The sequence below is a fragment of the Urocitellus parryii genome, chromosome 11 (genome assembly GCF_045843805.1).
Source record: "Urocitellus parryii isolate mUroPar1 chromosome 11, mUroPar1.hap1, whole genome shotgun sequence".
Taxonomy (NCBI): domain Eukaryota; kingdom Metazoa; phylum Chordata; class Mammalia; order Rodentia; family Sciuridae; genus Urocitellus; species Urocitellus parryii.
In genome coordinates this window covers 56,205,491-56,233,341 of record NC_135541.1, presented here as the reverse complement: position 1 = coordinate 56,233,341, position 27,851 = coordinate 56,205,491, and the positions used below count along the sequence as shown (strand labels likewise).

Below are 27,851 nucleotides of genomic sequence, written 5' to 3'. Positions count from 1 at the left end.
CAGAATTGATCAGCTGCAACCATCATCATCTAATTGGTACTCTAAGGAATGTGAGATCCACTGAAATTTGAATATATGAGAGAAAGTGGCAGAAGATTTGTACTGAAAATTTAAAGAGAATTTTAACTAAGACTTTGAAAAGTCTTATGTTGGAATTGGTTTCATTCATTCCACATTTGTGAGTGGCTATAATGGGCCAAGTACTAGACTACATTTTGGCAAGGTAGGGACATAAAGATGAATAAAGTATCGCTTGCACCCTTGAGGATAACATAATCTGGTGAATAACTTGAATGTATGTTGCATTTTGCAGTTTATAAATTAAATTTAACTATGGTGGACTCCTGACACTTACTGATTTACCATTCACAGTTTTAACTTCTCCTTAGGGATCCCAAGATCCATGACATGTAGTTTATTTATTTAGGTACAAATTTGAGTCATATGCATGGAGAGGTTGTGTGGATGGTATAGTTGCTTGAGTGATGAGAGAGCCAAGCTGACACTTGTGGATCTCTAAGGTTTCCCTGTGCATATTGTGTATGAATTAGTAACCAGCTGCATTAACCATTTGACGTCAGTGGGTTACAAGCACAAAATAGGTTTATTTTTATTCTATCATTGATTTTAACCATGCTCTTTCATATCTCCCTGCCTGTTGCATAGTTTCCAGATACATCATTAAAATCTTAGGGTAGCTAAATTTAAATTTTATTTCTTCCAATCCTCTCCAGCTGGTTTGCAAGTTTGACCCTGCAAAGAAACTTGGAATGGGAGAAGGGGCCTGGTCTACTCTTTCACTTCATTTTTCTCTTTCTTGTTCTAACTCTTTTGCTGTGTAGTGAGGGATGGTAGGATAAGGAAGGAGATGAGTGTCTGTTACGTTGATGACCACTCCCCGACACACTCCCACATGGTTGTTATTACAACTGAGACATAACTGATTGGTCATCAATACTCTCTTTATAGCAAGCATCCAAATAATGGCTCATTCATGGGAACAGGGTGGCTGTATAGTTGTCTGATGTGAAATATCAGCTCTGTTTTGCTGCCCCCCAAATGCCTTTAGTTCTTCCATTCCTGGTGTTTCGTATCCACATTCTTTTACTGTCAAGCAAGGTACCACCACGAGGGCTCAGATCCATTTACTTGACTTCCACATCCTATCTACCATGACAAGCTGCTTCACTCTTACCTTCTTTCTTCTCCATTAACTTTTTTTCAACTCTTTGGGTCTCATTTCTTCATTCTCAAATAGGTACAGAGGCAGATCTGCCACAGAAGGAGGTGTTCAACTGGAAAATGAGGTCCTGGTCTGCCCTTCTCTCAGGTTCCTTCAGTCTCTGTGGGAGGTTCTCTCAGATCCTTCTGTAATTTGGATGTGAGAAGAGACAACCCACCCTCTCCTCAGTGAGGAGGGGAGGGAAAGTCCTCTTAACTCTGATCATTGCATTTTGCCAACTCTGTTTGCTCCAATCTGCCTGCCTGACTCCATCTTTTGTTTATGTAGGGGCAAGAAGAGGATAGAGTGATAGAAGAATCTAGCCCCAGTTCCTTGTGGAGGACTTTCTTTATCCATGGATTTGGATTCTTCTTAGTAATTCTGAGCCAGTAGGAAAAATATTGCTCCACAGCCCATTATGTTTATGCTATATATGTAGTCACATGGATTCACAGGGGATATGATAAAATGCTAGGAAATATTTTTCTTGAGTAGTTAGGAATGTATTTCCTTTCCCTCCCGCCATGTTTTTATTGTTGCATTATAGTTGAATACAATGGTGGGATTTGTTGTTAACATTCATACCTAGGGCTATGTTTCTTAAGATGTGATTTATAAGCCTCCTATATCTGAATCCACTGGGGAGCTTAAGGGCACTGTTGCTTTTTCCTGGGTCTCATGTTCAGCCATTGGGCTCTCAAGTTTGTAAAGGAGAATAGGAATCAGGATTTTCAATAAATACCCCAAGCTTTACTTATGTTTACTGAAGTTAGATAACTACTTGTCTTGCCCACTACACATTATCTTAGTCCTCCTAACACCACTGTGAAGTAGGTAGTGCTTGGTATTGTCTTCATTTGACTAATGAGGAAATTGAGATTCAGAAGAGAACCATGATTTGTTGAATGGCAGAGTAATAGTCCACACAAAGATAGTGATTAATTAGCTGCCACTGACTATAATTTTAAACAGAGAGAAAAATAGCACTCTATCTTTGTTGGGATTACCAAAGTAATATGTGTTTCTTTTAACTAAGAAACACATAAAGGCACAAAAATAACTCAAGAAATATGGTTCCAATATTTAGATAAAATAATTTTTCCCCGAATATAATTTGTCAAGTCTCTTTTTACAAAATTGAAATCAAATCATATTTTAATACTCTTTAGTAAGCTGCTTCTTAAAATTAATGTATTGTGAATTTTTTCATTCATTATGTCCTTCAACATTAATTTCAATGGCATTGTAATATTCCTCTTAATGAAGGTACAGTTTTAGATCTAACCAATCCTTTGCTGATGGACAATTTAATCATTTCAATGTTTTACAATTACAAAAAAATGCTTCAATTATTAGGTAACTTAAAGGGGAGTTTGAATATACATTTCAATTGTCTAGAGAAAATGAAGTCAATTTTAAAAGGTCACATGTTAAAAGTATTGGGATCTGAAATGTTATGGAACATTCCCATGGTTACTAAAAAGATTATATTACGCTGCTTTCTTTTTTTAACAGGAACAAGACCATTTTGTTTTACTTTAACCTGTTAAAATGTGCCAAGCCTTCCATTCTGTTCGGCCTACAGTGCCCTACCACACAGGTAAGGGAAAAGATGACTCACTGGAGGTGTTAGAAATTCTGAGCATTTTTGGATGAGATAATTCAGAGATTGCATTTGAGTTCTGTGTATGTGTGGTGGGAAAACATAAGTAAGATCTCATGTTTGTTCATAGAAAACCAAAACTAAACAGAAATTTAAAATTTAGAATCACTAAGGAATCCTAATGATTATCTTATCCAACCACCTACTTTTACAAATCAAGTGGATGTATTTTTCTCATGACCATTATCATATTAGGAAGAGTGAGCTAGCTTCTATAACTAACTAGATTTTCAGTGACTTAACACCATAATGTTCTCCTTTGACCACATAAGAGCACAAGGCAGGTGTCTGTGGTCAGTGGACTACTCTCCTCCAAGCTCCTGCTGTCCCATGACTTTGCCATCCTTTAAGTCCTCTTCATCACCTGTATCCAGCTTCCAGAAGGAGACAGTAAGAATGAATAAAGCACCCCTGCTCTTGTTTTTCATTTTTTCTTTTTTAACAGGGATTAAACCTAGAGGGGCTTAAACACTGAGCCACACACCCAGCCCATTTTTTTTATTATTATTTTGAGACAACGTCTAGTAAGTTGCATAGGACCTTGTAAGTTGTTGAGGCTGGCTTTGAACTTGCAATCCTCCTGACTCAGCCTCCTGAGCAGCGGGGATTACAGATGTGTGCCACCATGCCCCCGCTAACGACCCCATTTTAAGAAGCCATGGATCAGAAGAGTTACACATTGCAATTTTACTCATATGCCATAGAGATAAATTAGGTATGGTCATCCCTAGATGCAAGAGGGAAGGAATCAAGCAATGGTAGTTCAGAAATGAATGGCCTCTCCTATTCCATGGAACAAGAGTCACAAACCTCAATGGACAATTGATTGTGTCTTCTATAGTCTACTCCTCTGGCTCCCAGAATACCCTTCTTCTTCTGAAAGAAGAATCAGAAGTCCCAAGTGCTTTCTTTACTTAAAGTCCTGGCATTCCAGGTTCTAGGGGTGATGGATGGTTCTCTCCATCAGATCTTGACACTAAATGTACAATGGGGGATGTGTAGGAAAATCAGAATATAAACTCCCATTCAGAAAGGGAGAAGTGATAAACACACAATAGTCTCTGGTGCAAGATGATGGAAAGCAGTCCTTTCTCTGACCTGAATTATGCTCCATGAGAGGCTCCTCCTCATCCATTCCTTATATGGTCTCTTGCTGAGCCACCTCGGAGGCTATTTCCTGTCCATTAGCTCCATGCCCCACCATTGCTCAGCACCGGAGACAAAGCCCTCCAGACAGTCATATAGCTTTGAAGCTCAACTTCTGTTGTGTATGTTTAGTGCCTCAAAAAATATTTCGACAGATGCAGGCTTTTCTAAGCTAGCCTCTAATTTATTTGGCATTTCATCAATCTCAAAGCTTAGTAGACTTCTGACAGACATGCTTTTTCTTGCTTTCATGTGCCAGTAATAGTACCCAAAGATCTTTACTAGAGCTAGTTTATAGATCCACTTTCTTTGCTTACTCATCTCCCTTAAAAATTTTTGAAATTTTATTTCTGTCACTTAGGATTTTGGTATCTTAGTTCTGTGACCACCTCTATTTAAGCCCCCAAGGTCAAGGTCAAATATTTGACCTTGTCAGTAACAATAATCACCACTCTTTACAATCTCAATTTCAAGCATCCTACTGTCTGGTCCTCTCAATTTATAATATTCCCACTTTAGTGATTCTTCTTCCTCACTGGGAAGTACAAACCACTGATCCTTACCCCCCCCTTCAAAGTGTGCCTCATTTCCCTGATTTTTCATCTCCCTCTCTACCTGACTTAGATTCCTCCACCCCTTATTAAAAGTTGCAACTTTATACATACTCTCAATTCCTTTGCCCTCTCTCACTTCAATGTAGTAAATCTCATTTCTGGTTAAATGTGATTTTCTGCCTATTCCTATGCACGATCTTGGAAAAGATCACAACAATCCTTTAAATTTAGGGCCTAACCTCAAGTGGGTCCTTACTGCTGTTCCACAACCATGCTCTAGACCCCTGTCTGTTCATTAGCTTACTTCCTTAGAAAACAATTTCATACCTTTCTCTCTTACCTCAAACCTCAAAACCTTCCCAGCCTCCATGCCTGATTTTGCTTCCTGCTTTGATGAGAAAGTACAAACATTCAGGAGACAGTTTGAAAGAGTTCTGCTCTGACCTCCACTTGCCTATGTGCCTTCATTCATATCATATACTCATCCTTCCTTTTCTTCTCTGTGGGAGAACTGCCTGTGCTTCTTGTGACAGCCCCTCCTTTTGTGCATGAGATCTCATCCTGTCTCGCATCCTGGATCATCTCACTTCAGAAATATCCTGTTTTTATTCATTATCATTTTCCCTTCTCCACTAAATCATTCCCCATCAATATCCAACCATGTTGCTCTTCCTTACATCTTAAAAGAATCTTTTTGATCACATATACCTCCTTAGCTACTGCTCCACATCTCTGTGCCTCTTTTTTTTTTTTTTCCAAAAGATGATCTATATTCGGGGATCTAAATCCTTTTCTTTCAGTCTCATCCAGGGTTCTATCCCTACTTCAATTCCTAATTTGCAAATTATACCCACTGATGTACCTATTATTAGACCAAGAGTCATTTCTCAATCCACATTTACTTGATCTGGCAGCAGTGTTTAATCTCTCTTCAGTACAATACTGTCTTCATTTTATTTGGGGGCACAGATTCTTCTGTATTTTCTCTCAGCTCTGTGGTTGCTTCCTATCAGTCTCCTTTACTGTTTTCTCTTCATCTTTCTGACATCTCCTAAACATTGGAGTTTCTTTCCTTACCAAACTTCCTCTTCTAATTTTGCATTTACTCTTGGTGATCTCATCTAGTATCATGGAATTAACACCACCTACGCTTCCCTTTCTAATTTGTATCTGAAAAATTATATTCAACCACCTGTGTAGTGTCTTTACAGGTATAGTTAGTTGACAGAATTTTAAGTGTCTAAAACTGAATTACTAATCTCTGACTTCATCCCTAAATTTCTTCCCTACCCCCAAAAGTCTTTTCTCTTTCAGTTAACATTAGTACCGAATTCCATGGAATCATCCTTGATACCTCTCTCACATACCCATGCTTGAACTGTCTGTTAATTCCTTTGGTCATCCTTCTGAATCTACTCTGGACAAAACTACTTGCCACCACCGCTTCCCTTTCTCAGGGAACCATCATCTCTTTTCTAAATCAGTTGAGTGATCTCCCGAGTGGTCTTTCTGACTCTGTCCTTGTGTGGACCTGCTCTTCTATAGTCTCTTTCCAAACCAGCAGCCAATGTGGACTGTTCAAATGTAAGTAAGATGATTTCTCTTCTTCGCCTAAATGCTCCAATAACTTCTATGTATCCTTTTTGGTCTGACCAACTCTCTGAGCACACATCTCTGATACTCCTTTTGCTCGCCACACTCAGGTCACACTGACATCTGTTGTTCTTTAAAGGACCCAGGAAAGCTTCTGCCTCTGAGCCTTTGATTTTATCATTTCCATTCCCTCCCATCCTCTTCCTCCAGACTGTAAGGCTTGATTCATGTCAAATGTTACAAATGCAAAGCAAATGTTACTTTCTTAGAAAGACCTACCTATTTAAGATTGGAATCTCACCCAGCCATCCCTTCCCATCTAACCTCTTTTCTATCCTTTTTCCCATAGCATTTAGTCCTATCTTATAACAAACATTTGCTTATTTTTTATTTGTTATACATCTCTCCCTACTAGAAGGCAAACTGCTTGAGAGCAAAGTTCTCATTTGTTTTGTTCACTTCTGACTCCCCAATACCTGGAACAGTCTCAACATAAGGGACAAGTCAATATTTATGGAATGAATAAATTAATAAATGAGTGAATTAATATCTTCCTACTTCAGTTAAAGATTTTTCTACCATATTATACAAATCTGTCATTAATATGACAAAACAAAACAATAGTACACATTATGCTTATTTATTATTTTTCATAAACTATTTACTAAATCATCTTTTCTTCATAACAAATATAGTGTTTGAATCTCCAATGCAATGCACCCTCCCAATGACCACATTCTAATTTATTTAGAGTGCTTAGCATATATGAATTAGAGCTATAAAAATAGGGGCAAAGAACTACATTTGAAGTGCCCTTTGTGGTATACAGAGAATCAGAGTTGAGTCAGGATGTGTTTTAGATGCTGATAATGCAGCCCTGCACTTAGTTTGCCAGGCCATGGTACTGATCTGAGCCATATTTTTATGCATTAAGTTTTTGATAACTGCCAGCATGGTCCAGACATGTGCCACAGGCATTTAAAGGACAGACTGAGATCAATTAGGATACCCAACCTCAATGTGACCTTCATTTTTGGCTAATTATATGTTGATTGCTACTAATCAGCACCCTATTTGAAGTGAACAAATTGGTCTGATAGAAGAAAGAGTAAAGAGCAGTTGCTGTGTTGGTTTTCATTTTAAGAGCTCATTTGTGTCTGGAATGAAATTTGATGTGATTCTCTTTAACAAACCACATTTTACCATTTTAATTACTTTCTTTTATGTGTTGCATTCACAGCACTTTTATGTGTGGTACACATGGTGTGTGTATTTGTAAGAGCAGAAATTGTCATGATCCCAACTCAGTAGTTCCTACCATCATTTAAAGCCTATGAAAGCATTCGCTTTTTAAATGCTCACTTTTATAAATCCACTGAAATGCATCCAACAGGGGAACTAGTTCAGTTATCTTTCAACCTCTTTTGAGTAAATAATCAAGCCTGGGAAATATCTCCTAATATGTTAATTTATTCAGATTAACTGCAATCAGAGTGAACTTTTGATATTTGCATTGATGATAACCTTAATCATCTTCCAAAAATGTGGACAGGTTGGATGGTGTGAACACACCCTATATAGTTCTTCAGCTTTTTTAGAAGGGTACCTGTGACACCTCTAATATTTTCTCCAGAAGTGTGTTAGTCAGTTTTCCATTGCTATGAAAAAAAAAAAAAAAAGAAAAACAAATTAAAGGAGGAGAGGTTTATTTTGACTTATGGTTTCACAGGTTTCAGTTCATAGACACTTGGCTCTGTTGATTCTGGGCCTGTGGTGAGGCAGACCATCATGGCAGGGAGGGCATAGCATAGCAAAGTTGCTCACCTCAGGGCAGCCAGGAAGGGTGAGAGAGAGAAAAGTGGGTGAGGGGTCAGGAAGAGATAGAGTCCCCCAGAACATACCCCCAATGATCCACTCCCTTCAAGTAGAATTCTACCTCCTATAATTTCTACAACATCCCATAACCCATTCAGTTATGAATCCATCAATGGATTAATCTATTGGTGACACTAGAGTGCTGATGATCCAATTATTTCTCAAAAGCCCCACCTCTGAATATCACTGCACTGGGGACCAAGCCAACACATGAGCCTTTGGAGGACATTCTACATCCAAACTATAAGAAGAGGTATATAAGTGTGTGTGTGTGTGAGTGACAGAGGTGGGGGGGAGGGGGAGAGAGACTATGAAAGAGAAAATACATACGGAGGTGTGAGTGTTAAGGAATGGGCTGTTTACCTTGTCAAAACTTCCACAAGGTATTAGATTGCTGCTGTAACAAGACGATGTTCACTTGAGATTTGAGGAGACCACTTAGTTAGCCTAGTAACAGCTGTGAGGTCAGCACTAAATACCCTTGTGTATAGAAGAAACACGACCCAAAAGAAGGAAAAAAGATGTCAGCTCAGCAGAAGTATTTTTGCCTTTTTTTTTTTTTTTTTTTTTTTTGCCTAACTGCCTATAGGGGTCAGCCCGTGAGAATAATTACCAAGTACAATGTGGAGATGGTGCAAGTCAGGGCAAAGGAGGAGTTCACAAGGAGAAACTGAATTAGTAGAGATGTTTAATGGTTAACTGTAGCTCAGATGGCTTACGATGATCTTTCTTTCTTTTTTAATTATAAATAAAAGCAAAACCAACAGTAATTCTTTCTTTTTGTGGAATTACTAATTGAATTGCAGTCACTTCCTGGTGGCTCCATGAATGAGTGATTTGGTTTGGCACTGATAGTACCCCAAGTTCATTAATATAAAATGATAACACGAACGGCCTCTCTGCCCATGTCTACATGGTGTTGGGAAAAGACTATAATAATGATTGATTGTGGCAAGTAGCCCTAAATAATTGTTCATTTCTTATGGGATAAAACTCTGATCATATTTTGAGAATTCACTGTCACTAATTATTGTAATGGCATAAGTTATCAACATTCAGAACATTTTAAACTACCATCTTATTCATATTTAGAAAAGGACACAAGATTCTAACTCTGCATATGAATAAAGTATACAGGCAAAATTAATCTTGATTTATACTCTTAGCTCTAATTCATAAAATCATTTTTAAAGTTTTATTTAAAAATCCATCATTTCTAGGCATAAAGTGGTGCATTCCTGTAATCCCAGCAATTTAAAAGTCTAAAGTTGGAGGATTGCAAGTTTGAGGCCAACCTCTGAAATTTAGCAAAATCCTATCTCAAAAAAATTCTTTAAAGGCTTGGGAATGTAGCTCCATGGGAGAGCACCCCTGAGTTGTATCCTAGTATTGAAAAAAAAAAAGGCCATCATCATCCTATGGTAATGGTCACATAAATATACACATGTGATAAATTTTACAGAACTACATCCCCATGCAGACACACACAAATGAGTGAATATAAAACTAGTGCAATCTAAATAAGTTTAGTGGACTGTAACAATATAAATTTCTTCATTGTAATATTTTGTTATAAGTATGTAAACTCTTACCATTGGGGGGGAAACAAGAGATGTGGAATCTATTTATTAAAACTACCTATGAATCTATATTTATCTTAAAATCAAAAGCTAACAATAAGCTCATCACTGTATAGCACCTGATTGTTTTAACATAGCATCAACATTGGAAAGGAAGGAGTAGAGCTTGATAACTCTGTATTTGGAATTTAATTTTTTTACAATAAGACTAGAAATTGGTTTACATCCTTCTGATAGAAAACAGTGCTTTGCTCTTTATTCTGGTGGACAATTCACAAGTCTCACCTTATGGATACTTCCTGATTTGTTCTCATTTCAGTTGCCATCATTATTTTCCTATTCTTCATAGATCTGTGTCTCCAAGTGCCCAGAAAAATTTTTAACCTACGTGGAAATACAAATTTCGTACAAAGGAAATAATAGTGATTGGTTATACTACAGTCAATTCTGCCAGCCTACTGCTGAACCTGAAAAGGTATGTGTGTTTAAGGTTACAACTAGAGAAGCATTTAACTTTTGTCTCAGTCTCAAGTGTAATATGATCATTTGTTACTGGACAAGCCCCTACATCTAAGAAATGATTACTAAAGGCACCATTCCATTAAAACACAAAGCATATGTGCTCTCATGAACACACACCCCATTTATAGAGTATTATTGTGCAGACTTGGAGTGTTAAGACAGGCTGTTAAGTCTGGTAAGTTATCTTCAACTTTTTTCTGGCACCAGCAAATTCTCTACCTGGATGGAAATTTTTGCTGTGAAGAGTTAGGATTTAATGTAATTTGCAATCACCATTTCATTATGTGTGATGGAGCCCCATAGTAACTTAACAATACAAATTTTACTTCCAAGACTAGTTTGATAAATACTCATTAAACAACAACAAAAGAAACCTATCTAGGTTTGAGATTTATAAGGGATTTCTAAAGCCTAATTATGTTAAATAATATTAGTGATTTTTACAGTAGAGAAGATGTTCTTTTCTGGCGTGTGGGAGTGGTGGTGTGATGTATTAGACACCAGAATATAGCTAAAACAAAGACACACACCTTCACAGGTGTGCTTTGGTTTTAGAGGGTCTGGTTGTATTACTGTTGATTTGATTGAACCATGGTTAGGGCATTTAAAAGAGCTTGTCAAACAATAATTTGTGTGTGATGATCTTATAGTTATTATTATTGGGAGGAAGTAATTTGGAACAATGAGATTTATGGAGTTACATTTGGAAGGAATAAAACTTTTATATGGAGAATAAAAGTAGTCCTCACATGACTTCTGACAATTTAATTCACTCTTCCTTTGTTTCAGCCCATCTCAGAAGTCTTATTGGATGATGACTGCCCTGCAGCAATTTTTCCAAGCAAACCTTGTAAGTATCAATAATTTTACCTTGGAAACACAGATTCTACCAAGAAGTAATTTAATTAAATTTCCATGTTTCACAGTTGATGAAATTAAGATCAGGAATGTTTCTATGTCTGGCCCAAGGTCCCAGAGTTCATTAAGAAGTCTGAGGTAAAGCCCATCCTCCTGACTCTAGCCAGAGACATTTCATTGGCACTCTGGGCTGTGGGGTGTTGCTACATAAACACATGGAAAAGATTGAAAGTTGATTTTAAAAGCCAGTCTGACTGATTATTTGGAATTCTACAAGCATGTATACCCATACACACACATACCTGGATTCAACCAGAAAGTTTGTTCAGAATTGCCTTGGGGTCTAGAGAGCAAGGCAGATACTTGTCTTTATGATCTTATATTGGAAATATTTATGTCTCCTGAATGAGTCTACATTTTATTTCTTTAAAGTTTTAAACTTTACTTAAAGTGATACTTTGTTTAGGGAAAAGAACCACTTATTTTCCTTTCTTAAAGATATAATCCTAGCTACCAAAAAAAAAAAAGAATTTACAGATATCTATTACAGTGTTTATTCAAAGTAATTAGAGAGAAGTGGGGCACAAACATTAAAATATCCAAGTGCAAGAGAACATTTAAATAAATCATGATGCATTCATTAAAAGAAATGTTAAAATTATTAAATATAAATATTACAATAACATTAACATATATGTTATGATGTGAAAATGCAAATTATTATATACACTTTAGTGACAAGCATGAACAAAAATGAAAAAAAATATGTTCAAAGAAAAAGATCAGAAAGAAATACACCAAATATTAAAGGGTTGTTTGGGGTGGCATTTTTCTCTTTTTCTTTCTTTTTTTTTTTTGATTTATGCACTTCTCCACAATTAGTATATATAGCTTTTAAAATAGGTGAAACTTTTCATGTACCCAGAGAACCACACTGAAAATTTCCTTGCAGGGGTAGTGCACTAGCAGTCAGAACAGTGGTGGTGGGAGTCCAGTAGGACAAAGCTTCTTCCACTCTTCTACCAAGCATGGGTTGAAAAGAGTGCAGTCAAAAACTCTAACCTAAGGAGGCAGATGCTTCCAGAAGAATCTCAAGGGTGTTGTAAAGCAAGCAACAGTGGTAGCTGTGGGATCAGGCTCTAAAAGAAAAGTGGAGAGATTCAGCCAGTTAGCATGAAAGTTGGAGATAGAGTGTTTCTCTTAGAATAGGGATACACTGCAGTCCTTCTAAATGGTGAGGTTTATTTCTTATTTGAGATGGTGACATTCCTGGAAAGATATTTAATTCAGGTAAACTGAATTAAATCACTGTCAAAATAGTATCATGTGAAGCTGCCCATTCCACTAAAGTTCTGAGATCTTTCATCATGTAAATAATTTTCATATCTCTTTTTATAATTTAATCATCCAATATACATAACATAAAATACAGAAGAAAAGGTAATAGTCATCAGCTTATGCAGAAAGTCAAGTACTCTGAAGAAGCTTCCACCAAGCACATGTCTTTATTGTTCTGTGACTTTTCTCTGGGTCACTAAAGACCCTGAAGCAAAGATGAAGGTCCTGCAAGCAACCTGCCTCACCAAGATGCCCTAAGCAACAGCTGTCTGTAGCCAAGAACAGTGTTAAAAATGTTATGAAAATAAATCATTGGTCATGTAAGATACAGTATATGAGACACATCCCTGCCCTTACAAGTAGTATTAGATTACATTGCAGAATATAAAATGTACATCGGGGATACAAAATGAATAAGGCACAGCCTCTCACAGCCTAGTGAGGGAGAGATTAAAGAAACATTGCAATCAACTTGAACTCCTCTTAACCGCAGATCAATCGTAGGACTTGTATTAGGGTTCTCTAGAGGAACAGGATCAACAGAAAGTATAATTATAGAAAGGGAACTTATTAGATTGGCTAACTCTACCAGGAGCTGGATAGTCCACAATGGCCATCTGCAGGCTGGAGAGCTGAAAGAACCAGTAGCTGCACGGTCCAAGATGCTGAAGCCCCAGAACAAGAGGGATCACCGGTGCTAACCTAGTCTGAGACTCTCCATAGTCTGGAGAATCCCTGGCAGAATTCTATATGAGGAGTGAAGAAACCAGAGTCTGGTAACCTAAGAGGATCCAACAACCCCTTGGGACTGCTTCCTTGTTCTTCCAATTTTTATTCCATACAAGCCATCATCCTATTGGACAGTGCTTCCCATGCTTAGAGAGGGTCTCCATTTCGGTTGGCTGACCCACATGCCAATCATTCCTAAACACACCCTCACTGTCACACCCATAAGCCTCTTAATCCTTGCAATATCTTAATCCAATGAAGTTGATGATTCAAATTAACCATTACAGGACTCAATGGGATACTATGCTACTAATAAAGTTTACCCATTAAAGACTTTATAAAAGGAAATAAATAATATTAAGAGAAAGAAACAGGGCTGGGGTTGTGGCTCAGTGACAGAGCACCTGCCTGGCATGTGTGAGGCACTGGGTTTGCTTCTCAGCACTGCATATAAATAAATGAATAAAATAAAGGTTCCTCAACATCTAAAAAATTTTTTTAAAGGAGAAAGAAACAAGGATGGGAACACTCATACGTAGGGAGTAGAAAAGGAAAGAATGTACCAAAAGAAGGATAGTGTAGGAGAGATGTCTCCATGTAAACAAGAAAAGAGCTTCACAAAGGTGGTGGTGTCTACCATGTCAAAGGCTCAGAAAAGTTAGCTCATTCAAATATTGGCCAAGTTCTACTAGTGCCAGGCACTACTCTGGGTAACAAGTCTAGTGGGATGAGGTCATGGGGGTCTCTGGGAGAACAAGTTCCATGGCAGGGCAGAAATCTGCTTGGACTGAGAGCAAGTGAAGCAGCTGATGGACAATACTACATTAGATTTGCCACAGAAGGGGAGTGAAGAGCAAGAGAAAAATTAGGAATGGTACTGGAAGAATCAGCCATATTATAAGAGCTAAAGAAGTTGGAGGTGGGTGAAAAAAGAGAGCCAGGAAAGTCAGGAAAGGCTTTATGGTAACATATTTCTTTCTCTGAACTGAGTGCTTTAATATTTTATTTTAAGCCATGTATGCAAATTGGCAATGCTTCTTAAAAATTGTGAAAACAATCCATTTCTGATTCCTCTTAACTCTTCATTTAAAACTGGTCTTAAAATAGTTTAATAGATAATGTAAAGAAGAAAGGATTCTATTTAATCAAATTAAGAATATAGGAGATCAAACAGCAATTTAATACTCAGAAGTTATACTAGTCTACAAAATGTGAACTTCTTTGGATAGCTTCAGAATTTCCATTTCTACACCCTCCAAATACTGTGTAAATAAAAAATCTGGAAGGGAGGAATATTATTAAGAATTCACAAACAAAATTTCTGTTCTTTTACAATAATTATAATTCAATTCTTATTTCCCAAGGAATTATTCACTAATCTCCAGTTTTCATAACTTCATTCAAGGAATATCCAAGATTTTTTTAATAGCAAGCCTATTCTCATTTATTCATACAAATGAATGCAACTTTTCTATTAAAGTGATATGTACCAGTGTTATGTATCTTATTTGTGGCAATTTGGTGAATATACTAAGTAAAAAATAATATTTACCATGTATAAAATTGCCAAAAGATTTAGAACATAGCTTCAGATTGTGATCATATTTGCTTTCTATTTCAGCTTTAGAACTACCAGAAAATCTTCAAATTATCAAGTAAAAAGCAATTAGCTATCTATATTGAGCCATTTAAATACCTAGTAAGAATTTGATTATAAATAATAAAGTTTAAGAAAGAAGGACATCATGACAGAAATAGAAAAATGATTACCATAATTTTAATTTACTTTTACAGTTCTCCAGAGGTGTTTGCCTGACTTCTCAACCAAAAATGGCTCTTTAACTGTAGGAAATAAGATGCTGTTTGAAGATGGAAGTGGAAAAACAAGAAATGTACTAGAACTCAGGGAGGCTTCAAAGTATGTTTATTACATTTTCATTTTCAATGTTGATGCATCCTGTTGTTGTATCCAATATTAAAGCTCCTGTAAGGTTAGGGGTTTTAGGAAAAGAATTATGTGTTATTATGAAATATACATATACATGTCACTTTAGATTGGAGAACTTGATATGTGTTCATTAAGAAAACCATGTAGATAAAAGGAGAAAACAGAACGAATTAGAACAACGATGTTTTTCAAAATGGTCAAATCTTTCATTGTGAATAGGGGTAGAAATGTGACATAAGGAAATGTATTGGCACTATATATCAAGTTTCTATGCACTAACTATAATGCAGTAAATTAACTGTTTCTTTTTACTACACACATAATTACATTTCCCTAGATGCACATATTCACACACTTCAATGTGTGTAAAACATAACATGTACAGAGTATCATTGCATAACTCAGTTGTAAAATTAATACTGAAAACTTGAGGTATTCTAAAATTGTTATTTCTCTTTCTTGAAAGACATTAGCAAGTAGTATAAAGGCATGATAGTACAGCTCTTGAATTTTTAGAATAGCAACATAGGTGAATTCAGAAAGAGTTATGTGAAATAACTCATAAAATAATAATAGAAGTATGATTTCATTGATATTAAATGAAAAAAGAAGCAGAACTAAATTAAATTTCCCCCATTAATTGATAATAAAAGCGTTAAATGAAAAAACAACTGGAAAATTATTATCACAAGAGTCAGAGTAGTGGTGACTTTGGGGAAAGAGGGAGGTATTACAATTGGGTCACATGGAAAGGGCCGACAGTGTTGTATTATAGGAGTGTATTCACCTTGATTATTAACCAGATTGGACTCTAAGGATTTGTGTACTTTTAGGGGTGTGCCCCATCATGCCTTACTGCTACAGTGCTGTCAGACGATACGAAGGAGAACTAAAGATGATATTCATTCTTGACTTTATGAATTTTATAAATTACAAACTGACCTTATTTAAATGTATTTCTTACAGTGAGGTTTCTGTAGTATTGAGGGCATATATACTCAATATATATATTGGATACGCTAGAGAAGAATCTGTGCATTGTTCTCAAAAGCCATGTTCTCTGTGTGTGCAGCTGTGGCCTCTTTGGCAAGCTTATCCACCTTTGAAGTTTTCCCAACTTTGCAGGTTTACTAAAAAGGTATTTCATGTGGCTAGAAAAAGAGTCACTGCTGATATGTGGTTTCTAAAAACATGTTTTGAACAGCAACTTGAAAAATCCCTTTTATCATAAAAACATTTCTGTTTAACATTGACCAAAAAATTATTAATTTTTCCTTCTTTGAATTCAGTGCTGTCAATAAAATCCTTGATGCAAGGTCAATTGGATCAAAAGTGTTTGAGGACTACGCAGTGACGTGGTATTGGATCCTCCTGTAAGTGTAGACACATAGGTGCTTCTTCTCCAGCCCCTTTCTGATTTCTTTTATAGACTGATTCTTCAAATTCCTTATTCTACAAGGTTGACTCAGATCTTTTAGTACCAGTTTTTTCCAGTAGGGTGAAATGGGGCAAAGAAATATCCCCACTCTTAGCAGGAAGTTATAAAAATATAAATTTTACATTCTACACTGCTCATTCAAGCACTCAGCTGCAGCAGTACCTGTAGGACTTCTGCGTCTATGATACTTGTGTGCTTCTCATCATGGTATAGTGTGTATGGTGTTATTTCTCTGGTTCTTTTTTTCTCATTTGTCCCTACCTTGACCTCCAAAGTATTATTCTTATTTTTTCTAATATTTCCTTTCCACATAATAATTATCATCCTCATCATCAGAGGCATTGTAATTTATGAGAAGCTGAAAAAAACATATGGAAGAGGGGATTTTTAATTTTCAAGTTTAAGATTTATATTCCAGAAACATTAAAGAAATGTAGCCACTGTCCCGAAGTAGGTAAATGTGATTGACATTCTAAGACTGTCATGACTGTCGGGCTCTTTGTCAGTTACCAGAGGTTAAAAGTTGCTTCTGTGCTTCCCTACTGATCAAGGAATGAAATTAAAACTTCTTTAGGTACTTCCAAGGGCCTTTATGATTTGGTTCACTTAGTTTCTCAGTGTCATCTCCATCCTTGTTCCTTAATTAACCACATATTTTTAATATGTAAAATAATGTGCCTATCCCCAGACCATTCAACACATTTTTCCCCTTTTGTTTCTTTCCTGCCATATTCTTGTCTGAGTCCTGAATAGCTCCACGTCATTCTTTAAAATCAGTTATAGTGTCACTTGTGAAACCTTTCTTATCTTCCCTAGGTCAATTAATTGTTTTAATTGTTCCCCTCTATTTTCCTCACACCCATTTTGAGTGCACATGCAGGCACACATGCATTCCTTGACATACAAGTATCCACTTTTCTTCTACAAAGCACCTACCACTAGGTATTTTATCTACCTGGCTTTTTTCCTCTGATGAACTGTCTACTCTTTATAATGGTAATCATACCCAACTTATGTTTAGTTTTCTATCTCCTGACAACAGTTCTTGGAATGCGGTAGACTCACAAAATATGTGAGTTTGCCAAACAGTTATAAAAGTACTTGGGGGAGGGAGGACAAGATAGGTACAATATATTTAAGTGCATTGGGCTTGATAAAGTTAAAATTGTATTAAATATTGCTGAGTAATTTTAGAGCTATAAAACTACAGTATTTTGTGAGATTTGCTCATTTCAATGCTTTGTCTTCAACAATTCCAATAATAATTTTCAGTATGTTACAATACATCTCCATAGCAGACGTTGTAGTTTATGCTATCAATACTTGAACTGGTTTCCCTATTGTCAGACTCTACTGTCACTTTCTGTGTTTTTTATTCATTTGGCTTTTCTACTCTCATCTAAACAAGTGTACATTACCATAGACTCTCAGTCCACCTAACCTAGACACACACTGAAACTCTGTGTACCTGGGTACCGCTCTTAACCACTATGAAATCAGCACCTGCCTTTACTTTCAGTTTTTCTGCTGCTCTCATCTGTTTAAATAATAAACAGCCAAAGTAGTAATAGGCTGAGACTTAGTTTATTTTGTTAGAATTTTTATGAAAGAATTTAAAACACATAAAAAGTAGCTTTCTCCCCACCCCCTGGTCTTTTTTTGATTGTTCCCCTTGGACTATGCTATAGAATAATCCTTCAATTGTATTGAATATTTAAGTACCTATGATTCTAAGAGGGAATGTCTTTTGAAATTAAACACAGACTGCAGTGTGTTTATCTGAAAAGGCAATCTTGATGCTGTGCTGTGCTCTATTCAGCAACAGTAATTATTAAGATTTTTTTAAATTTAACATTTGAGACCATGAATTGGACCCATGTACCAGGGTTTTTCTGTTGCTATGATTGAAAACTTGCAGATAGCACCAGAGATGTCAGTTCTAAATGAAAGAGCCAGCCAGCTTACAATCTTAATGAATTCCCTTTGAGGAATTACCCCAGGGACTCCTTTAGAATCTGAACCCAGATTCTAATAGAAGCTTCTCCAACAGCTCAGTCAAACTCAAGGAAGAAATTAAAATAGAAAATAGTCCTTCATGATAAGGCTACATGGCCTAGGAGATGCTGAAGACTTACCAGTGGCCCACAGTTCACAGGGGACTTGGGATAGCTGTCTGGTGATGTCAGGCACAACAAATTACTCAAGATAATTATGTTATAGTGATAACAACCACAAAATTATGAGCTCAGGAACTAGGTAGTCAGTTATCTTTCTTGTCTTTCTAGTTCAAGTCTATTCTAGACATCCATGTTGTAGAAGTTTTCCATTAATCACCAGGTAGAGAGAGTAGCACAATCCACCATGCATATATTTTGTAATTTACCACCTAGGAAAGTAGCTGTGAAGCAAAAAAAAATAGGACATAACAACTGTGGCGGACAGGTCAAATTGTAGGTTGGAGGAATTGTATTTTTCCTAGACTGATGATTGATACAGTGCTTTGGTTTATCTTGACATACAAAGATGCTCATATATAAAGTCCCTAATTTTCCTATATGAGCATCTTTGTGCCTAGGTAAACCGAGGTTGCTTATACTTTTTATCATTATAAATGTTTCTCTTTAGTCAGGTAAAATAAAATATTCTAAGCATTATTTTGAATAGAAATGGGTCTTGTCTTGATATTTTTATTATGTTATTTGCAGCACGTTGACTGCCATGTTTGTTGTGGGTTTTTCCCTCTAGAGGCCTATGTACTGCCATGATCCTTAGTTGGACATTTCTGATACTCCTCAAATTCATAGCTGGATTCCTCTTCTGGATATTTGCATTTGGTGTACTTGGAATTGTAGGATATGGTATGTATCAAACCTCTTAAAATTACCAAACATCAGAATAATGTTTTCTTTTTTCATTTGCCATTGTCAATCACCAGAAAGCATTTACTTGCTTTTGATTTGATTATTTCCTCCCCACAAATAGTGACATTTAAAATAATTATTAACCTTTAATATATTGTCTTTGTAACTTCTATTTAAAAGTCTTGGGTTTTTTTGTTGTTGTTGTTGATACTTGGAGCTCTAAATAACCCCTGCTCTTTGCTGGAGGAGAATCTAGGCATGTGATTCAAGCATTCTGTTATTGTCACCAAGAATGAAAGGGCAATAAAGCCTGCTATTGACTTCACTGACTTGTCTTAAGCAGCAAAAGAAATCTGAGATTGGCTATGCTACAACTTTGACAATGGAAAAAGAGAGAAAGGCAGTCAATATATACAAAGTGCCAATGAAGCAATCAATTTCAATTCTCTACTGATTCCTTAGATAGTGCTTACACAGCAAATAATCATGTAGCAATTAAGCTTAAAGCTACTTATGGTGAGGAAATGTCCAATTAGATTGGAAATTATAAGTAAATAAGACTGAATGCAGGTGACCTCTGCTACTGGATTTCTACATATAATGGGCAACCATTTCCTACTGAACAACCAGTTTACAAGGACATAAAACAATGTGGATGTGTCATACAAGCAAGGGGGGAAAAAAAAGCAGACAACTTGTGTTCCAGGGCCCATGTGCAGCAAGGGGACAATTCTCACTGAGAACAAGTTAAGGGAAACACAGGAGAGTCTCCATAACTCTGGTATCATGAACATTAATTTAGAGTTTGGGGAAAAAAAAAGAAGAAGAAGAAGAAGAAGAAAGAAACCCCAGATGCATGTCATATTAACAGTGCGATCCTCTGCTAGTACATAGTCTCTCTAATTCATAGTTTCTTCAATAATATAAGAAATAACTGTGAACATAAAATACAATAATATATATACAGTACTTAGAAATCTGGTAGCATATAGCAAATTTGTTCGGTAAAGACTATCTGTTCTTGTTGTCACTGTTGTTATTGTAAGGCAGAAATGTTATTGAGGGAAGAGTACTTGAAGTCCAGAGATCATAACTTTTTTAAAAATCTACTTTTGGTTTCAGTATAGACTACAGTGAGACAAAAGTAGATCAGTGAGACCAGTAAGGTGGCATTTGCAGCAATCCATGTACTATGTGGGAAGCTCAGACCAAGATGCTAGCAATGGAGGTAGTCTTAATGGTTAACCAAGCTTTTTCCTGACTGATTGAAATACAGTTGTGATTTTTAAAAAGTGAGTGGAAGAAGAAAAATGAATCCACAAAAAGATATGAGATACAAGAAAGGATAGTGAGCAAAGAAAATAAATTGATAAACATATAGGTCAAGCAGCAAAGACCTTACCTATTTAAGATAATAGTAATGTCCAATTTAAAATGTACAGAACTAAAATATTGAGCAATAACCAGGAAGTGTTTATTGACTAAAAACCCAAAATAATTAAGATCAGAGCCAAAATCAGTGAAATTGAGAATAAGCAAACAATACACAGGATCAATGCAACAAAGATCTTTGTATTTGAAAAGGTAAATAAGATTGAAAAATCTTTAGCCAAACTAACAAAGAGAAAAAGAAGACTCATATCAACAAGATGAAAAAGGAAATATCACACAGACCCTTCTGAAATCCAGAGGATTATCAGAATCTATTTTGAAAATTCATAGTCCAATAAACTAGAAAATCTGGAAGACGTTGACAAAATTCTAGAAACATATGACCTGCCCAAATTGAATTTAGAAGATATAGGAAACCTAAACAGAGCAATATCAAGTTACAAATAGAAAGATTGAAATTGAAAGTCTTTTTTTAAAAAAAAAAAAAAAGCCCAGGACCTATTGGATTCTCAGCTGAGTTCTACCAGACCTTTACAGAAGAACTAAAAGAACTAATACCAGTCTTTCTTAAATCATTCCATGAAATTGAAAAGGGGGGAAATATACCCAAATACATTTTATAAAACCAGTATAAACCTAATACCAAAACCAGACAAAGACACCTCAAGGAAAGAAAACTGTAGACCAATATCCCTAATGAACATGGATAAAAAAATTCTCAATAAGATGTTAGTAAACTATTCAAAAACATCAAGAAGATAATACTGCATAATCAAATGGGTTTAATTCCAGGGATGCAAGTTTCATTCAACGTATCCAAATCAATAGATGTAATTCACTACTTAAATAAAATGAAGGATAAAAATTATATGATCATTTCAATAGATGTAGAAAAGACCTTTGATAAAATTCAACACCCATTCATGTTACAAAAAAATGGAGAAGCCAGGGATTGAAGAAACTTACCTAAATATAGTAAAGGCTATTCATGACAAACCCAAAGCCAAAATCATACTAAATAGAGAAAAACGAAAAGCATTTCCTTTAAAATCAGGAAAAAGACAAGACTGTGCACTCTCACCACTCCTATTCAATATAGTCCTTGAAACATTAATCAGAGTGATCAGGCAAGGAAAGGAAATCAAAGGGATATGACTAGGAAAAGGAAAAGTCAAATGAGAGGTCATTGCTGATGATATGATCCTATATTGAGTAAATCCAAACCCTCCACCAGAGGGTGGACAACAAATAAATGTAAAGGTGTTCAACATCGTTAGCAATTAGAGAAATGCAAGTCAAAACTACACTGAGATTTCATCTCACTCTAGTCAGAATGGCAGCCAACAAGAATACAAACAATAACAGATGCTGGAGAGGCTGAAGAGAAAAAGAAAAACTTTTATACTATTAGTAGGATTGTGAATTAGTACCACCACAGAAATCAGTATGGAGGTTCTTGGAAAGACTAGGAATGGAACCTCCATGTAACTTAGCTCTATCTAAGGATAAATACTCCTCAGTATTTATCCTAAAGAATTAAAGTCAGTATACTATAGCATGCACCTATGTTTATAGCAGCACAGTTCACAGTAGCCAAATTATGGAACCAACCTAGATGTCCATCAGCGGATGATTAGATAAAGAAAATGTGGTATATAGACACAATAGAGTTTCAGCCTTTGCAGGAAGATGGATAGAACTTGAGAACATTATGTTAAGCAAAATAAGCCAAGTTCAGAAAGACAAGGGTCATATGTTTTCTCTTATGTGTGGAAGTTGGGAAAAAGGAAAAGAAAGGTAGGCAGGAGAATCTCATGAAAATTGAAAGGAAATCAGTAGAGGAAAGCAATCAGGCAATGGAAGGAAGAGAAAGAAAGTGGAAATTACCTGGGAATCATATTGGCCAAATTGTTATACTGTGTGCATGTATGAATATGTAATGATAAATGCCACCATTGTGTATAATTATCATGCACCAATAAAAATATGAGGAAAAGACAGATATATAAGATGGAACTCTATGTTATTTACAAAGTTACACAAAAGAAAGTACAATATTTGAAAATGTAAAGATGGGTAAAAAAAAATACTAGCAATCATTAAACAGAAGAAAACTTTAGAAACTATAATAGTATCAGATGATACTTTTAAATGAAATACCTTATTAAGGAGAAAAAGAATTAAATTAACTAAAATAATATCAATTCTAAACTTTTATTCTTGTCTTAAGATAGCCTCAAGGCTGGGATATGACTCAGTGGTTAAGCACCCCTGGGTTCAATCTCCAGTATAAAAAAAAGTCTTGAAATTCCTAATTTATAAGGATAAATAAGTTAATAAATAATAAATTGATACTGAGTGTTGAATTGGGTTGAATCTCTCTCCCAGAGAGATTTCAGCACATTTCCTTACTGAACAAATATGTCATAACCAGTTCCTATTGATAGACATTAAGGTTGTTAGTAACCAAAAATACATTTAAAGTCAGAGTTATCCACATAAATACTGAAAACCTGTGAAATACAGAAGCAATTTAGACTTTTAGATCCAAATAAAATATTTACCATGTAAATATGAATCTTACCTTTGTAGAAATGACCATACTGACTAGTTTCACATAGTTATGTGTGATAAGCATATGGCTTCTAATTCAGAAAATAACATTTTACATTAATATGTTTTTCTTTCTTTTCAAGGAATATGGTACTGTTACGAGGAATACAACAATCTTCAGCACCATCCAAATTCTACACTGACTATATATGACATCGGGATTGAGACAAACATAAGCATGTACTTTAAATTGAAACAGACATGGTTCTCATTTTGTGAGTGGATTTTAAAAACTAATTTTGTTAACATAATAATGAAAAGATATCTCTTCATGTAAGGAAAGCGTGGGTTGGTGTAAACTGTTAAATACATTTCCCACCGATGGAATTACAGGTAAATGTCTGCAAGCTATAGCAAATGGAAAAGTCATTGAGGAGAATTTATTGTATTATCTAAGAAAATATTACTTTACAAGGATCTCAAGTCATTTGCCTTCAACTTAAAGTGGTTGGGTTTTGGGTGTTTATGGACAGTAACCTGATATCTAAGAAAGATTTCATAAAGAAATAAAAGGTTGATCTTTCAAACTTGTTTAAGTAAAAAGAAAAAATAAGAAACTTTTTCTCATAACAAGACATTTGAACTACTGTAGGAATTTGAGCAATAAGTAACTGAAAACAAATGTACATTTTAAAATGTTTGTTCAGATTATTGAATTAGTTAAGGGTAATATTAATTTTTAAAGCAAAATTTCCAAGATGACTTTAGTCTTATATTCATAGAATGGTTTTATTATAATATTCCTTGCACTTCAGAGATTCATGTTCTTTAATCAAGATTTTAATTATCTCTAATTACATGTTGCTCCAAAAAAATTTCCTTTTTATATTGCTCATTTTGCTCTTTACCATGTTCAGGGAGGTCTGATAAGGAGTCCAGAAAGAACCTCAGAAGGGGAAACATACAGTGACACACCATGATTCCAGGCATAGGTCCCTTTCCCCCAAATTTGAAAATTTGATTTTGTCTCTTTATTTAAGAATATTTAGCCTTTTTATTTATATATGTCAGCAGAATGCATTACAATTGTTATTACACATATAGAACACAATTTTTCATATCTCTGTTTGTATACACAGTCTATTCACACAGGTTCAAATCACATCACCAGAATTTTATTTGTTTATACCATTAGGCTACTCTCCCTGCAACCAGAAAACAGACACATCTCATCTAGAACAGCACTCTCCTGGTGTCAAAGCAAAGGGCAGCAAGATTATCAAAGAAAAGCTTTTGAAGCACAGGGGTTCAGATGGGCTTGGGAGATGGTTTCTTCATGAGGATGCCAACCTTGATGACCTAGCTCTGTAGCACACAAGTCCCCACCAGGTTCTTTTTGTCTTCCAAATTCAATTTTTCTTAGACAGGATTTTATCAAAATGTCAAATTCTTACTTGTCGACTTCCCATTTCTAACTCTCATGAAGACTATTTCCCTTCACTTTCATTGTTTTTCAGATATGTTGCAGAAGAAGAGCTTCATTTACAGATTTTATTTTTCACTACGAAAAACATGCAACTTATGAACTGCATCCTCATTCCTTATCTGGAATTTGAGTGATTCCATATCTTCTCATTGATTCCCCGCCCCCTTACTGTTATCTGTCCTTTCTAAAGGGAACATATTTCACTCGTTATGTATTGAAACCTTTAGCTCTTCTCTTCGATAGGTCTCAGTCACAAATTTGGAAAAATTAAGAGCGATATTTTTAGGAAAATACAGAGCTTCTCTTTTTCTTAAATTTGCAAGTGTAACAATATGAATCTCTTTTTAAATGAGCCTGTGGCTTCATAATTGATCAGATATTAATTGATTACTTTCTCTGTGTTTGGCAAAATTCTAGGTACCAGAGAAAAAAGCATACATGTGAAATTATTAAGAAAAACACTAAAAATAAGCATTTACAAATACAAAATTATAATTTTATGAGTCCTTGATCATGTTGGAAGATAGTTCTATTCCTCTCTGCTATTAACTTCATGACCCTGGGTAGCTTTCTTATGCCCCAGGTTCTAATCTTCTCCTCTGTTAAATTACAGAGTTCTATAGGATATCAAATATGTTTATATTACTTACTCTTATTCAGACATAAGAGGGCAACATAGTACATAAATTCAAAAGACATTTAAATTTCTCTAAGGTAACCATTTTGATAATTCACTTTCTTATTATAAGTTTAATATACAATGTTCCTTAATGCAGTTTCAATATGTCATTTTCTTAGGTTTATCAGAAGATAACAGTTTTAGCATAAAGTAGCTATATTCCACAATTTAAGAATGAAATTAGTGTTTTAAGAGAATAAAATGTGCATGAAAGTATAAATACATAGCTTCACTAAAAAAAGATGTTGAAGCAAGATGATACTTACATAAGCTACTCCTGCAGCTCCAAGTTAATTCATTTTTACTTACTTGGAGATCTTAACTGATGTGTGATATGATATCAGAATGTGTTATCATAATAGAATGAATAATGAGCTGTCCATCACTGAATGTGCTCAAGCATGAATAGAACACCTAGCAAGGAGATTATAGTAGGGATTCCTTCCTGGGTAGGATTTTAAGTTTCTATAAAGTTTTTTTTATACTTTTCGGGTCTATTATTAGTAGTACTATATTTTCTTGATTTTATGATCCATACCTTTCTACTTTTAACATTTCTGAAATCAGAATGCATGTTAAAATTATTACTTTCCCTAAAATTTTGTTGCTAAATATTCATCTCAGAATTGAGGACATGATAATTGAGATTATGTAGAATTAAGTTTTAACAAACCTAATTTAGCTAGCTAAAGAGAAAAAAATGAAACAAGCTCTAGGGGTGGAGGAGGAGGCTATTTATTATAAAAATACAGAAGTAGCTCATCAAACTCAAAAAAGGAGCTGGATGTTCAAATTTAACCGCATCAAGAAAAGAAAAAGTCCCAAAGAACTCAAATTTCCCTCCCTTTATTCTTTTTCTTTACACACATACATGTTATTCTTTCTTTGATGATTCACTTTCTTCACATAAAGATAGATTTGACACAGTTCATTAAATTTGTATTACCCTCAGTTCAAGAGGCTTATAAACTTCAGGACTAAACTAAGTTCCCTTAGTTTTGATTCTAAGATGTTTATTGGCCAAGTTTGCTTGTATTTCACTCCAGTTCCATCAATAGTGGTAGCTCTGGTGGGTGGAGTCACAAAATAAAAATGTGGTAGCCAAGAGACTGCCCTGACAGCAAGGATAGTTGAGAGACATTGGAGCAAGGTGAACAGCCTAAAAAATTCTTCTGTCATAGTTTCTTACCATGGAAGGAAACCCTTCCTTCTTAATTGCCTATTTCTCAATTTCTACAAGAGGTGTGAAATGTTTTCATGGATAAAATGAAGCCTTTTCAATTGATATGTTTAAACTCTAGCTAAAGGTGTTAGTCTGAATTTCTTAGTATATCATGCAGGTGTTAAAACTGACTCAGAAGGTTGGTATTTTGGAAAGGCAGCACGTTTAAATTATAAAGTGTCAGAAATGACAGAAATAATCTTAAAGCACAGGTCTAACTTTTGCGGAGGAAGTTTGTTTTTGTATTGATTTTTTTTCCCCTGTTCTAAGTGATAATACTCATCATCGTTGAAGTGATTGTCATCATCTTGCTGATCGCCTTCAGGAGACGAATCCGTGTCGCCATTGTTCTGCTGAAGGAAGGGAGCAAGTAAGGCTCTTACTATAGAAACTCAGTCAGTCAGTGAAGTCAGCCACTGCTAGTTGCACTCCCCACACAGTTTTTCCACTAAGAAGACTCCTTAAAGAAAACTATTTTCCATCCAGGAGGACTCTTACTAGAAAATTCACCACTAACAATCCCTTTTTGTTTTTTATTTTTATTTTTTTGTGGTGCTGAAGATTGACTCGAGGGGCACTTACCCCTGAGTCACACCCCTAGCTCATTGTTATTTTTTTTTTTTAATTTTGAGTGAGGGTTTCTCTAAATTGCCAAGGCTGATCTCAAACTAAAGATCCTCCTGGTTCAGTTTTCCTAGTAGCTGAGATTATAGGTGTGCACCACCACACCCAGCTAACAAATCCTCAGTTATTACAGGGTAAATAGGATACAATCTGTCTTGTCCATGTATCAATATTTTTTGAGCACCAAGTGTATATTAGAAGAATAAAAGGTTAAAATGAGCAACAAAGTTCTATATAAGAGCTATATTACAGGTTATATTATATCCTTACTGTGTCATATATTAACATTAATAGTTGAGATGTTTTATAGAACTTAAATCACCATGATTCTATAATTCAATTATATGCTATTATCATTTATATATGATTGACAACATTTTCTAATGGAACAATTCTAGCAGCACCAGACTACTCATTCTGTAAGGCTCATGATTCAGGAACACAGAGCCATTTTTATTTTTAAATATTATAAAATAAACACTAAATCTTTCATAAAATTCATGCTGGGAGGTAATAACACCTATAGTTTATAAACTATTCCAAAAGGTCACTTGAGGATAACATTTAC

At 35.4% G+C, this 27,851-nt stretch overlaps 1 protein-coding gene across 1 annotated transcript in view; it reads left to right on the top strand.

The window, feature by feature from the left end:
- Slc44a5 (solute carrier family 44 member 5) overlaps positions 1-27,851 on the top strand; it is a 105,972-nt gene that overhangs the window by 62,082 nt on the left and 16,039 nt on the right. The window contains exons 3-10 of the mRNA XM_026409553.2: positions 2,738-2,822; positions 9,983-10,108; positions 10,945-11,005; positions 14,875-14,998; positions 16,318-16,401; positions 19,212-19,324; positions 23,416-23,547; positions 26,930-27,029. Of these exons, the coding sequence (XP_026265338.2) occupies positions 2,738-2,822; positions 9,983-10,108; positions 10,945-11,005; positions 14,875-14,998; positions 16,318-16,401; positions 19,212-19,324; positions 23,416-23,547; positions 26,930-27,029 (825 nt within the window). The remainder of the gene's footprint in view (positions 1-2,737; positions 2,823-9,982; positions 10,109-10,944; positions 11,006-14,874; positions 14,999-16,317; positions 16,402-19,211; positions 19,325-23,415; positions 23,548-26,929; positions 27,030-27,851) is intronic.